The following is a 16,383-nucleotide window of genomic DNA, read 5'->3' as shown; positions in this document are numbered from 1 at the left end:
GTTGGAATAAATCTCCTCGATTCCGCTGCCGCCACAAGAGCTAAAAGAAGACTGGAAATATATAGGAAAAGCTGTCAAAATACTTAATCATTAAAGTCAGGCGGACGATTATGCAAAATATTGCGGATTATTAGAACCGTTTGCTATTCTCCAAGTTGGGAAGACGAGCTGTTGTGAATCGCGATGTAGGCTTGAGAGATAAATGCTGTGAAATTAGCATTGGGTGAGAATGGTTTGTTATTTAGGAAGGGTCCTCTCTCCCTAATGCCTGCTTTTCTAATGGACGAATGCATGGCTACATAGCTGCCTGGCTGGCTGGTTTTCTGAGAGTGAAGCGTTTGATCCAAGTTTAAGCCACCATAAGATTCTTCCAGATCCCTCAAGGGAAATCTAGTACATGAATATCAGATGGACGACCAAATACTTCCTATTTCCTCCCTACCACCATCGGCACTTTATTTATCTGCCCTCCTCGTAAGTAAGTAATGAATCGAAATCATTTGCTTAATCCTTATTATGATAATTAATTGAATGAACTCTGCGATAAATTGTGTGTTGATGGAATCCTGCTTGAAACCAACTGGGCAATGGCGAAATACTAACTATACGGAAACAGTATACGCAACTACATACTTATTTATGATACAGATCAAGTGTGGGCACGTGAAGAGCAATAAAATTCGTGTACACACTTTTATAGAGGTTCAAGGAAGCCTCACTTTTCGGATTATCTAACGTAAAATGGTAGTCCAGTCCGTATAATGTAATGTTGTTATCTCTGTTGTTTGTTGAATGAGTGCTAAAAAATAGCCCTCGCCATTTGGATGGTGGAATAACAGTTTGACATACTCGTGCACTTATTACCAAATAAATCGATTTAATTGGACATAAGAATTTTTACAGTAGGGAATTACAATGCAGAGTAAGAGAAAATATTTTCCCTGTTTCTGAAAACTCTTGCCCTCCTCTCAAATTATTTGGTCAAACTTTTCGGTAGAGAATGTGCCCACACATTCTGCAAATGTAAAAGTTTACTCCTAGTTTTATTAGGATCAAATCGTTAACTTGTTAATTTGCAGTTTACCAGAAGTAATTATTTAACTTCGTTGCTTGCATCACGCAACCATGTGTACAACACATTGCTGAATGTTGCCTATTATGCACGTGTAAGGACATGTTCACCTCATGCTTAATGGAGATTTTTCTCGTCGTATAACGGAGAAAAATGTTCCGCGATTTAACGGCATGTGAGATTTTTGAACTAGGTTATTTATTTTATGGCTGATATTATGTGCATGCAAGTACCTGGCCTGGTCTTAGGTTCTACATCGTATTTACAAGTCTTCTACATATCTATAGCTATGCGAAGAGATTAATGAGAGGGTGGGAACACACGTTGGAGCAAATAAGTGAAATTTGGATGGGTGAAAGTGTTGACAGGAACTTTGGTTTGGTGCCATGGTCGGTGACACAACAGAATGCTGAGTTGGCAATAAAATGAAAATCGGGTGCCCACAAACCACGCTAACTCACCTCAGCCGTCGTTTTCCCTTACAATTAATAGCCCATATAACTATCAGCCGTCGTCTCACAGTCACCACTCGCTGCTTTCACTCTGCTCACGCAAATACATCACCCCCGTTCTCGCACCTAATTCTTCTTATCTATCAACCCGCGGAGGAGATATGTGTCTAAGTGCCACACACATTTGTACACATGCACTATGGCCTTTTTCATACGTATATTCAACTCTGATTAACGAAACAGCATGAGCTCAAACTTGCAGCGAATTTGAAATACCTCTGCCTGTCAAGTCACTTTGGGAATCTCGACGTAGAGGATCTTGCTATTTTCTCTTCCCCAATATTAGAGTAAACTACTCGTAGTGCATATTTCAATTCTTCTATCGTTTAATTCGACAGTTGAGAATCACGCTTCAGTGCTCAAAATTAATTATGCGTCAGAAAAGAGAATTGACACGAGGCAAGGGGTGGAATGAGTCGGAAAATATTTGTAATATCGCAAGTCGTCATTATTATCATGAAATTTGATGTATTTCAGACAATATCCAATAAAATAAATCTCGGCCGACTTTAATCTTGTATTATTGCAGTTCCCGAGAATACCCAATTTTGATGAGCTACAAACAAACAGTGATATGCGAAGCGAGAGGTTTATAAATATTTCTATTTACCTTCATACTGCTACGAGTTGATTGAAAATTTTCAATTTGCATCATCATAAGATATGCGTGGAAACTGTGAGCATAGTTGGAGGGTGATATTGATTTATTTATAACGTGAAATTTTAAAAGATTTATCGGAACACACACTGTTGTAAAATGCAGTTTAAATATCTGCATACAGTGTGTAAGTGTAAGTACAGTGTGCAGATATTAAACTAATCTCAAAAAAGAGTGCTTACGAAAAACACATAGGAAAGAGCGATTACAAAACAAACTAATTACCTAAGGGCGTGTTATTATGTAAATATATCTCCGCTTTGGATATCACCCCCCTTTCATGACTATGTATATCATTTGCATTTGAAATCTTGACCGAGGTCACAGCATCAAATAATGTGTGAAAAAATTCTTTCTTGCTGTACTAGGATAAGTTCGGAATAAGTACATTAATCTCTCAAATCCGTTGAAAATGGCCGAGATATGCACAAACACCCAATCTCATTCCCGAGTTGTGAGGAACGCATTAGATGTTTTCTATCGTAGCTTTACGAAAAATATTTACAATTTCTGACGACATACATGACACGCGTGTTTATATAAAATTAGTAAACTTTACCAATTAATTATAACGATATAAATTGCAATCACTCTACTTATTAATCAACTTTGATGGACAAGGTCACGTGTTGATTGATTTAATTTGGGGTTACACGTTAGTTTACAAACATACGTGTTATGTATGTATGGGTACACAAACGAATAATGGTTGTGAGACCATCGCATTATTCGGAATAAATGCTTGGGAGAAAGTAAGCAAACTCAGTTTTCATATCGAAACAAAATTAGAAAAACAAATTTTCCTCAAGCTGAATCACCACAGAGTCAAAAGCCGGGCATTATTGTTCAAATAAAGTAAATTAATACCGAAAAAGGCTACAAGTTAATCAAATAAAGGACTCTTTGTTCCGTTTTCTGCGGATTTTATGCCAAAACTAAATACGAGGAAAAGGAGTTCATTAGATTAATAACCATGTTCCCTCATGTACAAATTTTAATAAAACTCTGCCGCATTTTCATAGCTAAATGGGAGAGATGAAGCAGATATGAGAATAGAAAGCATCTCGCATCCCCAACGGGCCACTGTCAAAATGAAAAGGCAAAGGCTTATTACATCCACATCCTTGAATTTATATGCATAAAATCAATGGGTATTAAATACTTTCCAGGTTATGAAATGGGCTCTAATTCAACGTTGTTCACTTAAATAAAGGCCGGCGTACATACTTTCCTTGGATTTGATGGTGGTGCTGCTGCTCCGAGGAGGATATAACCTTCAGAATATAGACAAATAAGTTTGAGATAAAGACAGAAATTTCGTAATTGATTTCCTGCTACATATGTATGCGCATACTATCCGAGTGTTGGCAATAGTTGGCATGAAGTCACTAAATGAATTAATCGGTGACACTTTTATTCCATTATTCTTGTGCGCCACCAAAGTTATATTTGAACATTCATTGTGCAAATAACTATGGTCTCTTGAGCTTTTTTGAAAGAAACGTGACAAAATGACCTGACAAAATGTCAGTGTCTAGTTTAATCTCCCATCTTCTCCTGACGTGCTAAAACTGTAAAGTACTTTGATTGGCTTTGGTTGTAGGCCCATTTTGCCGTTTTATATGAAACTAGAAGGTACAATATCTGTGCAAATAGAGTGATTTTTGACATGACCACAAAAAGTATTTAGTAAATGTGATGGAAAAAGTCAATCGGAATATGAACGTAGTTATTTGAGAAAGCTCTCTGTGAACTCATTATAAAAATTGAACAGATCCGAAGCCTTACGCAACATATTTCTGCATACGTGCGAAATAGTATTATGCCAATATTTTCATGACTCAATAAATGACAATTTTCAACTATAAGCTTCATAATTTATTTATTTTTGGAACATATAAAGCTCTACGAACAGCATCAAATTATTTTATACATTGCAAGTGCAAATTGTCTCATCACTCAAAGATTTTGGCAACTCTCTCGATAGTTATACATGGTGCGTGGATGAAGAACTGTTAAATTAACAATTTCAGAGATATGTCTAAAAGCTAAATAACTATAGTATGTTCTGTCTGTTGTATTTTAGGTGTAACATAACCACAAGACGTTTTTTGGGTACCCTGTATTCTATCTGTTTCGAAAAACTCTTAGGTATTTATTATTTGCAGAAGCTGTGTAAATTGGAACGACTGATACAGAAAAAATTCGATGCAATAAATAATCAATAAAAAAGATTGCAAATTGTATTATGTATAAACATCAAGGTATATAAAATGCTGCAAAATTAGTTAAAGAAGTTAAAGTAAAAACAAGACGTACATATATTTTCAAAAAAGTATCTTTTTGTACTACTGTGTGTATGTGTATGTGTGTGTGTGTCGGGATCTATGTAAGTAAATTTACATATTACATTTTGGTTTTTGCTCAGATAACGTTCCACCAAAAAATAAATTCACACGATGGAATGAAGATACACAATGAAGTTATTTACCTAGCACCAACAACAACTCCTAAAATTTGAACACCTTCCCAAATAACAAACACTAAACATTGTACATTTAATAATTTGAGAATAAACTTGCCGTGTTATTATTGAATTAGTGAGAATCGTGGATCCATTGATGTTGTAAGCCTACGCCTAATCAGATAAATAAAAGCTCCGACAGTAAAATTAGCTACAATAAGTTGTTGAAATAACAAAGCAATCAACGACACGGGATCATTAATTAAATCACAGAACTATTTTAGTGCTTACATCAACTCTCTGAAACTTAGTACATATCAGCTACTTTGTATGTCTACTACAGTACATGTATCAACTACTTGAATTCACAAAGCATGGAAAATCACATTTGATCATTCATCAAACATGACTCATTTTTGAACCGTATACTGCTCAGGGTAACCTTGATTGTTGTTGAGTAACAAAAAATGTTGAAACCTACTAAAATTGTGAATTATTTTTTTTCGCAGAGAGATGTAGAAGTGCATACATATTTATTTGAAGGTGACAAGTATTGATTTTTTAACAGCTCCAGTGGGCTAAAAAAGGAGGACAGGGAATGAGACAGAGGGAGAAGTAAATGTATGTATGTCCCCCCGCACTCGCACAAAGCCATTTTACACTATGACAGATTTATTTATCAGCTATTTCTTTCCCTTCTTGGTTCCTTTCTCACCAAGAACAAGTTTTGCTCTCTCTGCTTTCTTTCTCCGCTGTACGACCACTTTCCTTTGGCTTTACTTTGGCTCACCCTCCTGCCCAACCCGACTCCTCCGCACTGACTGCATACATAATGTAAGAGTAACCATACATATAGTCTAAAAGTCTATTTATTTTGTTTTGTTAGAATTTGATATCCTATTGCACGGGGGTTTCAGCCCGCTCAGCCGCTTTATTGTTGAGGGTGGCGGAGCAGTACGATTTCCTGTGAGCGTCGAAAGTAGACAGATGGTTGAAGTAAATGTCGCACGATTTACAGTATTTGACGGCACAAGGCTTCTCCTTTTTTTGAAGGGTAGAGAGGCCGTCCACGTCCTCCTCTGGTGAAGATGATCGACTTGTACAATTTCTTTCCGCACAATCGACGTCACTCTTCTCATCCCTGTCCCCACAGCCACGGCCGTTTATATTCTTTCTCCGATGGCTGGCAACCTCCATGCCAGAAGAGGAGACATTATTGGAAACTGCTCCATCCGCTTCCTTGATATGGGTGTTCTTTCCTCCTGGCGAAAGATTTAATTTACGATCCGACCTCTCAGAGCTGTAATCGTCGTCCAGCTCGCTCGTTGAGTGCACCTTTATGATGGAGCTCATGTCAGTCAAAATCTTGTCCGCAGCCTCTTCTGATATTTTATGCACCGACTTCATGTGTTTGATAATATTGCCCCGATAGGACGAGGTATAGTTGCAGAGCGTACAATTACCAGCTCGGTTGTTATTCTCTGCTTTCTCCTCCATTATCGATGACGATGATCCCTCCGGAGTGGAAAAGAGTTTTATGTCTTGTGGCACCAACTCTTGTGGAGGAGAGCCAGGAGAGGAAGCAATTGTAGTCGTAGTGGTTACCACCGAGCCACTCGTCGTTGGTGGTGAATGATTTAATTTGTTTTTTTCCGCTGACTGCCTGCTATTTGCTGGATGGTGATTTACAAGACTTCCCAAACTTCTTCGGGGCTCTGAAGACGACGAAAAGGATTTATTTGTCGGGGTGGTGACATTGTGCTCCACGTCATTTGCGGTGATACAGGTCATGTACTCTCCTTCAAGCAGGTCCGACACACGTGAGGCCCGGTCGAAATGTGTTCGAATATGGGTCCTGTGACAAAATATCATTGAAACTGACATGTCTTACTTGTCCTATGTTAACCCCGTAAAGTATTTATCGAATGGATGCTCCTGATACTTACCTCATACCTCTCAACGTATTTCCTCGATACCCACAGAGGAGACATTTGAATGCTTTTATTCCAGTGTGACACTCGAGATGTTTTTGTGCTTGAGAAACGGTGGGGCTATACGTGTCGCAACAAGGGCATTTCCAACCTGTTCGGTTTCCCCCCTCTCCTCCCAATGTTGTTGTTGTTGCTGGTGTCATTAAACCTGGCAGACCAGGTCCATATGGCAGAGTGACATTGCTTCCTAAGCAGACCTTGATGTGCGTAGTTAGTTGAGAATCTGGAATGGCTAGTTTACATTTTCCACATTGCAAAAGTCCTTTGTTGTTTGAGGATAATGGTTGGCTGTGGCTCATCCCATATCCTTCGACAGAATCCTGCTCAGACTTTATATTGCCAACCGCTAACTCGTCCGCATCTCCTTCCAGCGAAATCGAATCTTTGCCATTCCGTCGCTTCGTGCAGTAAAAGCTTTGGTGTGCTTTTAGATTGTCAATCGTGCTGCAAAGAACAAACAGTCAGATTAAAGAACCACTCAAAGAATAAACTTTTGTTCGCAATACTACTACAATATGTACATTTGAACATATAATACCGAGTCAGAGTTATCAGAAATCCAAATTAATCGGCTTGACACCACGGCTTGTTTACAATGCAATTTCTAAATAAGAAGCTAAAATAAGCAACTGTTTTTTTAGAGTATATTTACCTGTATTTGACACCACAATGCATACAGGGATGTTGGCCTCCTACGAAATTTTGCACTTGCTGCTTCTCCTGCTTTCTCTCATTTGGACTTGCGACTGGGGAAATTGAAATTGAAGAGGAGATTCCTTGGGGCGATCGGGACTTTGTCTTTTCGTACACAGGTAGAGGAAAAAAATCAGATGAGGAAGAGTCTGTAGATTTCCGAGGGACTTTTATACTCATTTGATTTTGCGAGTTTGGTGTGGATGATGACGCTCTGTGAACGGCTGCTGAGACTGGAGAGCTCTGACTTTCATCCGCGTCACTCTTTGCGGGGGATGAGCAAGAAGAAATGCATGAAGATATTACTTCCTTGCTGCCCCCTCGACTAGATTGCATTTCTTTGATGGACCCACCGTTGTTGTTGTTGGGAGAGCTGTTGGAAATCCGAGCGGCACAGTAATGCTCCTTGTGTACCAAGTAGTTTTCATGCTTATAGAAAACGATATCGCACTCCACACACTTGGAATATCCCCTTTTGCCCCCTCCAGAGGCGTGCTGCTGCTGGAGTTGGATGTTTTGTTGCAAGTTTGCCAAATATGTGGGGTCTAGCATTCGAATGAGAATTTCAGGATCTGATTGAGACAAAGCTTGAAGTAGGGCTGGATTGAGTGCCATTGGGGACCCAGCTGAAGAGCGAGCAGAATTTACCAAGAGCTGAGGACTGATTTTGGCCAAGATTTCGTTAAATTCAGGGGAGTTGGGAATCAGTAAATCTGTCAGAGTCTGACCACCGCCAGACGTGGTCAAAATTGCTCCACCGGGAAGTTGAGTTGCGATGTGACCCATCTTCCCACCACGTTTACCTTTCCCGTCTCCTCCCACAGACGACAATTTGCCATGCTTCACCATATCTAACCCGCTGGTGAAATCCATCGACCCCTTTCCCATCCCGACCATCATGGATGGACTCATCATGTTGATGTGAGAATGATTCTTGTTATTTGCACTGGCGCCCACATCACGCTGGTCGACAGGAGAAAGTCTATTTACGAGACCATTTACTTTTGGCTCACAAAGAGCTGGTGGAGTGGAGCATGAACTGCTAATTGAGGTTGAGGAAGGTCTTGGGGTCCTCTTGCCACAACTTCCACCACTTCCTCCTCCGCCGCCATAGGAGACACGTTCAGAAGGGCTGCACATTTCTCGCTCTCGGTCTCGGTGAAAGTCGGTGGTAAAAGTAATGGTGGATGATTGAGATGACTTTTTTCCAACTCCTCCGCTGTTTGTGTCATTGGTATTATACGAAGAATTACCAGACTGCTGCTGCTCTCCCCTTTGATTCTGTAACCGAAGACAAACCTCTCGATTCTCCTTTTCTTCATCTCCACTGATTTCCTTGATGGAACGCGTTTTCCGAAGCGTGAGATCTATCGCTGGCATTCCTTCATCATTTTCTTCACTCCTTTGCTCCTCCATGGTCTCCTCGTCTGGGTTTTTATCTGAGTGCTCATCGGAACCATAACTGGCCATTTGAGTGTTATTCTCGGATTGCACAATTTCATCACTGTTATTTTGACTGGTATTCAAATCGTCTAGAGATCCATTTTTATTAGTACTATTATATCCAATGAATCCAGATGAATCGTAGCCCGCTTTACTAACGCAGGATATTTTTCTTAGGATATCCTTTGGATCGTTAAATACGGAATGTGACTGATTCGTTGTCGTTGTTGGGGACAGGCTGCCAATGCTCCCTTTTCCACCACCACTAAGAACAACACCACCACCGCTGGAGAAAGCCGGCTGAGACAAAAGTGATTGAGATGGGGATGGAACAGGGATTTGGACAGAGGTGAAGGGCAATCCTTGAACAGATCCGTTGGGAAGTACAATGAGGGCATTTTGAGACGGGAGAACATTTCCGAATGGGAGAATACTGGCAGCCTGGATAAAGCAGTATGGCACCACGATGAGAGGATTTGTGGGGAGAACCACAAATGGTTGTTGATGCGAGGACAGCATAGGCCCCGGCGTCGATGTTGGGCTTCCGTCAGACGGAACTGGTGACCCTGAACTCTTTCTTACAGGTGTGAGTGAAGTTCTCCCGCCTCCCATTTCTCCGGATGACTGATGATGAATTTTCATTGGAATTCCCGGTGGAGATCCTGCTGGACCCTGTTGGGTCTTCAGAACGTGTCTGGTCCGACAGTAGTGTTGCTTGTGAACGCGGAACGTCTTTATTGAAGAGAATTGTATGTCACAGTCTCCGCAGTATCTTTCGAGAGCATTTACTCCTTCTGCAGATTAACAGAAATATACGCATGTTATTTAATTTATTATGCATATTAATGAAAAATGTAAACTGACTAATTTCTAATTACCATATTGCTAATTTAATTTTAAACTTGACGAATAAAATAAATTCAAGAATACCTGGCAAATTTTTATTCAATCCAATATTGTTGGAGCTACTTGGGGTTGTCGATCCGCTCCCAGAAACGCAGTCATCACCTGCATTGTTTTGACCTGAGGTGACAGAAATACTTCCAGAGTGCATTCTCATGTGCCGATTCAGGCTGACTTTCTTGTCCGCGGAATAAGAGCAGTACCTTGGAATTCAAAAGAAGGAAAATTGATTTAACATGTATATGTAATGTGTGAAATGCAACTGCTTTCATTCATAATCCGTCGTCCACAAATTCATGTGTTATATGTACATACAACATACGTACATACACACGTGTGAATGCTTATAGGATATATGTGCTGAATTAAAATATAATGAAGTGCATATATGCAATTACATGCAAGCGTAGAGCTTTCCAGTTTTCGCCACTTTATTAGAATTCCCATCCATTGACTCGTTAAACCCAATTCGTCCGCCGTCTGGAGACACTTCCATTGATTCGTCAGTCATTAGTTCACGATCTTCATCTCCACTTTCTCTCTCTCGCTTTCTGGGCCCGATTGACTCTACTCCTTTGGCATCTACGTCCAATTGCTCGTCTTTTGACCCTTCCTTACCTCCTGCAATCAAAATTAAATGGTTAACTCGAGGCTTTCAAGTTTCGATACATTTATGTTTCTCGTCATCTATTGGAATTAGAGCAGATTTCTGGTTAATGTCCACCATCATAGTGTTCATTGCAGCACAATTTCATTTTATCTCAATGTTCTAGAAACCGAAGAAAACTACAATTCAAGTCAAACTCTTTGAAATTTCCCATTGAACTGAATTGCAACAATTTTCTCAAACTTTTATCTCGAAAAATCGAATTCGTATAAAATTTACCCCTTCGCGTGGAAATTAAATTGGCAGTAGCAACTTGCTTTGTGGTTTTTATTGAACACAAAATGCTTTAAGTACGTCATTGAAAAACATGAAGAGAAAAAAATCCTCCTCTGATCCCATGGTCTGAAATGATATTGATTTTACCACCCAGGAAAAGAGTGTCATAAATAAGAAATAGAATTGAGTGCATCATCATCAGACGAAGAAGAAAGCAGAGCTTCAGTCAGTGTGTGAGAGAGTACTCGCCCTGTCCTTAATGCTTTCTTATTTATAAACATTTATTATTAACACATCAATGAAAGGACCCACTCTCCAAATGTCACACCTTTTCGTACGTCGTAATATTATGGACGCAATATCAGCAGGGAGATAAATGTCACCCAACTGCCACAAAGTTAAAAAAATATATATAAATATAATGCTTACCCATTTCTCGTCGAAAGGAGCAATAATAAGTTTGGTGGGCGTCGAGCGTGCGAGCCGAGCTGAACTTGATATTGCACGGTTTACAAAAGAAGGAAGGACCTGTTGGTTTCATTCATGAAATTTTTTAAAAACACGAAACAGAATCATTGGGAATTTAGAATTTCGATTTTGGGCCATCTCTCATTCTGTTATCGGATCGGATATCGGAATTTACTGTGAGTAGTGCGATGTGATGTAAATCGCTTAAATGTGAAACTATTTAAATCGTTCACATCCAACAGTCAGCTTGTTTCGCCATCGATTTTCGAGGAGACAGACATGATCCAATATCAACTGCTTTCTCCTCCGGGCATGGAATGAACTGAGGAGGGGAGCTTGCGAGGTTGATAATAACAGATCTTGGTGCCCTTTGGATATGTGGTAGGGACCCATGAGTGTACTAAAACCCTGAAGTAGTTTGACTCCATGGCCACATTTGCGCCCGCCACACCCACTCAAAAATGTCCAAAAAACGCTTTCACCCCAGTTTTCACTCACTCAAATCCACGCCAAAAATCCAATTTTACTCGGATTTTGAAATTTCTTTCACCATTATACTCCCAGATAGTTGCTTTCTTCAATCCAATATCAAACTCAATTTTATTGATGATTATTTCGCAAACATAATTTGTTTTGTTGATGACTACAACAATGCTCATTCAGAATTTTAAATTTTAAAAATACTAAAAATTTCGAAAAAATTGAGTTTGATATTGGATTGAAGAAAGCAACTATCTGGGAGTATAATGGTGAAAGAAATTTCAAAATCCGAGTAAAATTGGATTTTTGGCGTGGATTTGAGTGAGTGAAAACTGGGGTGAAAGCGTTTTTTGGACATTTTTGAGTGGGTGTGGCGGGCGCAAATGTGGCCATGGAGTCAAACTACTTCAGGGTTTTAGTACACTCATGGGTCCCTACCACATATCCAAAGGGCACCAAGATCTGTTATTATCAACCTCGCAAGCTCCCCTCCTGAGAGATCGAAAATTCTTACCACTTCGCGAGGTTTCTCCTCCTGAAGCTTTTTCCGAGTCCACACAGCCATTGGCGACATTCATATTTCCAGACAGCTCTGATGGCAAAATTGGTGGCATGAAAAGAAGCCTTGCAGCATCTGACGAGGTTAAAAATATCAAAATTAAATTGTTGGCATACATCCAACTTAATTATGTAAGAGCATTTTTTTAATTTTAAGTAAAAACGAGACGAGCTGTTTACTCTGAACTACTTTTGACACACTCAAGCAATTCAGTTGAGAGTAATAAACATCATTTCAGGAGAAGTTTGTCATATACCTTTGAGCTTATTAAGGGTTTATTTAGTGGCTAAATAATCACATTTGGGCTGGAAACGCTTGTCCGAGGCTGTGCGAAAATGAAATATGCCCAACTATTTATTTACTATGGTGGCTCTTAACTGGTAGCACAGCAGCAACAACTCAGCCGAGTAAACAGTTCATGTCGTGGTGCTTTTACCAACGGCTATGAGCACTTGTACCAACCACACTCCTTGTTCCAGTCATAAATTTCCCAGCAGGGAAAAATTTATGACCAAACTGGGAAACTTTTTGAAAGAAAACGGTGATAATGAACACTAATGTCCTGTACTACAAGGAGCAAGCACAAAAAATATTTCATTGCAGTGCTTTTAAATTAATTATTTAATGGAGCTAATGATAAATCTGATACGGAGCAAACTAGAATTATTATGAGGTGCGTTGGGGAAAAAATTCCTTCATCTTCATCAGTTGCTCTTATCTTTTAAAAACACGAAGCATGTAACACATCGTTCATTATCTTGATTGCAAACTGGTTATAACGTATTTTTAATAAAAATTTGTCGATCCGATAACAAAAGATACTGAGAAGGAAATGTGAGCATTGAGTAGGTTTGATCATACACTGAACCGAACGTGTACGCATATGTACATATGCATGTATGTATGCACTAATGTTTAAAGAGAGGATGAGAAATTGGCTTTGCATCGGTGATTCGCTCAACAAAACATAATCCGCTTTGGAAACTATGTATGCATGTATCAAAACCCGGCCCATTACTTAGTGAAAACTTGAAAAGATGGCTGATAGATTTGGATTTTTTTGATAGCACAATCTCGCCAATAGTCTCGTATCGACTTGTGAGAAAAACGTTAGCAGCGAAAAAGTATTTATTTAATGAGGTAATTAAAACTTAATGCATGTATGCAATTCTATCAAGTGAGTAAATATCAGCCCTCACGCCGGTGTGCTTAAGCTTAAGTTCATTAAAAGTCTCTTACAACTTATCTAAGCACGCAGGGAAGGGGTCACGATTACGACATGCACATTTAAAAAAATATTATTACCGTTTCTGATCGAGGGGGGCAGGAGGTGCAGGTAAGGTAAGCCTTGCAAGAGCTGTTGAGACGAGAGAGTTGCTCCTCCGTTCATCATTTCCCGATCCCCGGATTCGGGCAATTCTGGACTTTTTCTCCGGGAGACGCTGATGCAACTCTCACTTTCTCGACGACGCTTCCTCCTACCGTCACCCTCCCCACTTTCGGACGCGCTCTCAACTTCGGGAAACTCTGCTAGGTGGTCGGAGGAAGATCTGCTTTGACTTCGAAGTCGAGGTTTTGAGTCAGGACGCCCCAAGTCGGCTCCTTCTCGTTTGACTTTCACCGAAAAAATTGGGATTTTTATGTCGTCCTTGGTCGACTCTGGTTCCGTCAAGTGGTTGGTAGATCTGTCACTGTTTTCACAATTTGCATCGTCTTCGAGGGGGGCTGGGGCTGATGTTGAATCATTGGATTCCTGACTACCTGGACTTTCTTCGTCTTGTGGTTCCTCTAGATCAACAACCTTTTTCTCACCTTCTCGCCCTCCACCTTCTTCACTCCTCTCTTCCTCTACTGCAAATAGCAAATAAAACCGAAATTTATTGGATTTGTTTGTGGCATATGCATATGAATTCTTCCATTCTGGATTCTTATTCTGTTTTATAAATTATTTTATGCAATGCATTACTGCAATTATGTGTTATGTATGTACACTTTTGTAATGCCATGTTTTCCCAGCAAGATTGCAAAAGTAAATAATCTCTCTGATTAAAATTTAAATTACATTTCAAGTAAATTGCTTTTCGATACTCTCGTCAGGAAACTATGAGGTACGCCTTTTTGGGCGCAGGTGTTTGTAAATGTAAACTTATTTAATTAGAGGGTACGCATACTGCGGCAAATTAGCTGAACAAGTTTTGCACAGTGATAATATCTTAATTTTGATGGAGCTCTTCTTGTACGTGCCTCATTAATGTGTTCAGCCTTGGAAATCCCAGGGTTCTAGGAGATTACCAATTTTAAATTATTTTTTGGGTGCAATGGTTATCCAAAATTATATCCGATATTTACAGAGAGCAAATATGTGCATTAATGAAGAATATTTGGAGTGCATCTCGAAAATTAATTGAGCTCTGGCTCCTAAAAGAATGCAAGAAATATACTTTTGAGGAATTCAAAATATCTCACGCTCTTTATGGGAGCAGTGAAATCTCAGTCCCACTTTGGTTAGGAATGCGACGATGAAAATCTTGCCCATGTCACGGTTGACATGAAACTTGGTGAGATGAAAAGTGCAGGTCATTTTGTGAATTTAATCCACTGTGTTTGCTCTACTATGCCATATGCCAGCTCATTGACTAACATGCGCTAGATCGTTTTGATATTAAAAAGCAAATAACCACTTTGAATGGACGACGAGCGAGTGATACGTAATTCATACATGGAGAGCACAATAAAATTCAAAAAATGTCAGGAATAGAAGGAGTGGCAGTTAAAACTAGCTAAATGGCTGAAAAGAGTAGATAAAAAATGGTCATGGTACCCGTCCAACCAACTTAACCACCACCAGCAGCAGCACCAATAATGAATGTCCACTGAAACACAATATAACCACGCATGTTGTATGAATTTACGCTCTATGCATGTAGCTGCTTGTGATGAGGGAGATAAGCTCACGGTGATGGTATTGGATTTGAATTTAGCACATGATACACTATTGGCAGCTCCCCTCATGTGTCCTCATTGTTATTAATATTATTGGTATCATCTCCGGTGCGATTTCATCGCCACTCGAAATCTAAATCTGCCTCGAAGAAATTGGACATGAAAAGCTCCACGATGAAATAACATTTCAAAGCTAATGAAGCAAATCGACAGTTGAATTACGGAACAATGGACGAGGCATGGCGAGCCGGGATATCATGCCAAGATCTGTATGAGAAAACAGGAGCTTATCTCATCAGTAGCAATAATAATATCGCTGCGTCGTCTAATGGACTCGGTTTGGGCACCAGCAGCAGTACACTCACTCACTCATCTATAATATAATGCAGCCACGACGGTGTTGTAGTTCACAGTTGCGTGGCAAGTATCTCAAATAAATGAAGGTAGGCTAGGCTGATTCGACTACGACGTGCATGCATGACTTGAGTCATAAACGGTTAAGTGCAAGCAAAACAGCTAATCCGCATAATCTTGGCAGAGATAAGCTCCAATTCTAACAATCCTTTGTTGATTGTTGGCTTGATTCCTTAGTGCCACTTCATTGGACACAAATAATATTTCAGGACACGGAGCATAAATAAATGATGTGGTTCGGCCGTTTTACTATTGTCCGTTCATCCCTGGTTCCCATACATAAATTGCCACGAGTCCAGAACATATTCGCCCATTATTTATGTAGCAGATTTATGTAGTAGTATTTATGTAAAATATCGTTCTGTAGCATAGCATACAGGCGCAGGTACTGAATAAAGAAGAATAATTTAAGAAGTAACGTTTTAGTAAATAAGTTATTGTTCGGCTCTAGACCGAGGAGGAGGAGGAGGTGGATTGGATGTTTTGCTGGATTAAACTTTGCATGCAAACATGCACATCCGTCAATGTGAATGTGATAGAACTGGGGAACCTTTCCATTAATTTTCCGCAATCATTCAGATAAAAATCTACTTCTTATCGGTTCCATCAGACAGACAATTAAAAAGGTTCCGTGTAATGTGGACTGCCTGCACGAAACATGTACATGTATTTAAACCGATGAGCTGCCAGGTACGATAGTTCGACAGAAAAATTGCTGCTTTTTTGGGAGTATCTTAAGTATTCGGTTGCAAAGACGCTCAATAAGTTACTTGGATTGAACTACATAACTACAATCTAAAATGTGTTGATGGCAAAATATATCGTGCCAATACATTTACATACATCGCGTAATAGCAAATGTTGGAAAACGAAGAAATCTTGAAGTATTATCAGTCTCAC

The 16,383-nt window shown here is 39.7% G+C and overlaps 1 protein-coding gene across 2 annotated transcripts in view; it reads right to left on the bottom strand.

Annotated features, from left to right (window-relative positions):
* Positions 1 to 4,105: 4,105 nt before the first annotated feature.
* Positions 4,106 to 16,383, bottom strand: part of LOC110842153 (zinc finger protein ush) — a 64,229-nt gene continuing 51,951 nt past the window's right edge. For both annotated transcript variants that reach the window (XM_022087868.2, XM_035851130.1), the window contains exons 3-10: positions 13,432 to 13,977; positions 12,082 to 12,201; positions 11,049 to 11,147; positions 10,135 to 10,357; positions 9,764 to 9,939; positions 7,350 to 9,627; positions 6,653 to 7,141; positions 4,106 to 6,561 (exon numbers count right to left, since the gene is read on the bottom strand). In XM_022087868.2, coding sequence (XP_021943560.2) covers positions 5,604 to 6,561; positions 6,653 to 7,141; positions 7,350 to 9,627; positions 9,764 to 9,939; positions 10,135 to 10,357; positions 11,049 to 11,147; positions 12,082 to 12,201; positions 13,432 to 13,977 — 4,889 coding nt within the window. In that variant the 3' untranslated portion in view covers positions 4,106 to 5,603. The remainder of the gene's footprint in view (positions 6,562 to 6,652; positions 7,142 to 7,349; positions 9,628 to 9,763; positions 9,940 to 10,134; positions 10,358 to 11,048; positions 11,148 to 12,081; positions 12,202 to 13,431; positions 13,978 to 16,383) is intronic.

This window comes from Folsomia candida, unplaced genomic scaffold, assembly GCF_002217175.1.
Source record: "Folsomia candida strain VU population unplaced genomic scaffold, ASM221717v1 Fcan01_Sc001, whole genome shotgun sequence".
In the NCBI taxonomy this organism is placed as follows: domain Eukaryota; kingdom Metazoa; phylum Arthropoda; class Collembola; order Entomobryomorpha; family Isotomidae; genus Folsomia; species Folsomia candida.
This window is presented reverse-complemented; position numbering and strand designations above follow the sequence as displayed.